Source organism: Acyrthosiphon pisum, chromosome A3, assembly GCF_005508785.2.
Source record: "Acyrthosiphon pisum isolate AL4f chromosome A3, pea_aphid_22Mar2018_4r6ur, whole genome shotgun sequence".
NCBI lineage: Eukaryota > Metazoa > Arthropoda > Insecta > Hemiptera > Aphididae > Acyrthosiphon > Acyrthosiphon pisum.
Window position 1 is genome coordinate 33,521,812 of NC_042496.1, and position 570 is coordinate 33,522,381.

Genomic DNA, 570 nt, shown 5'->3' on the forward strand with positions numbered 1-570 from the left:
AAAAAGCCTATATCATTGTATAGATAATAGTGTTGTGTTTAAATTATATAAGAAGTCAATTCGCTCTAATTTTTAAATTAACAGAGATAAATGTGTTCTGCTGAGCGTAAAAGTTGGTATGTTTCACACTTGTAAGACAAAGACAACAAATGTCACTGTAACCCCTTAAAGGATTTAAGGTATCGTACGGTTTATCTAATGTACAGCAGAGGAGTTACCTACTTGACACCAGCTGTTTTATATTTTAAATAATTAAGATTAAAGTAAACAAACTAATATAGTCTAAATATTTTTTAGGAGTTTTGTTGCAGAAATGTCAATATATGTAGCTAAACTTGGAAGAAGTAAATTATTGCTTAAAAATATAATAATTATTTTTCTATAGCTCACAACACAATTGTAATTATTTGATTTAGATGTAACTGCTCATGAAAGTGGTTCAAACAAACAATCAGCATCCAAAAGTTGTGCACTTTCCTTGATTCGTCAACTATACCATTTAGGTGTTATTGAACCATTCTCAGGATCTTTGAAAAAAACTATTTTAAACATAGTAGAACCATATGAAGT

At 28.8% G+C, this 570-nt stretch overlaps 1 protein-coding gene across 1 annotated transcript in view; it reads left to right on the forward strand.

The window, feature by feature from the left end:
* The first annotated feature begins 22 nt into the window (after nucleotides 1-22).
* The window catches only part of LOC115034449 (dosage compensation regulator-like), a 1,350-nt gene continuing 802 nt past the window's right edge, over nucleotides 23-570 (forward strand). Inside the window, exons 1-2 of the mRNA XM_029491488.1 lie at nucleotides 23-344; nucleotides 417-568. Coding sequence (XP_029347348.1) covers nucleotides 314-344; nucleotides 417-568 — 183 coding nt within the window. The 5' untranslated portion in view covers nucleotides 23-313. The remainder of the gene's footprint in view (nucleotides 345-416; nucleotides 569-570) is intronic.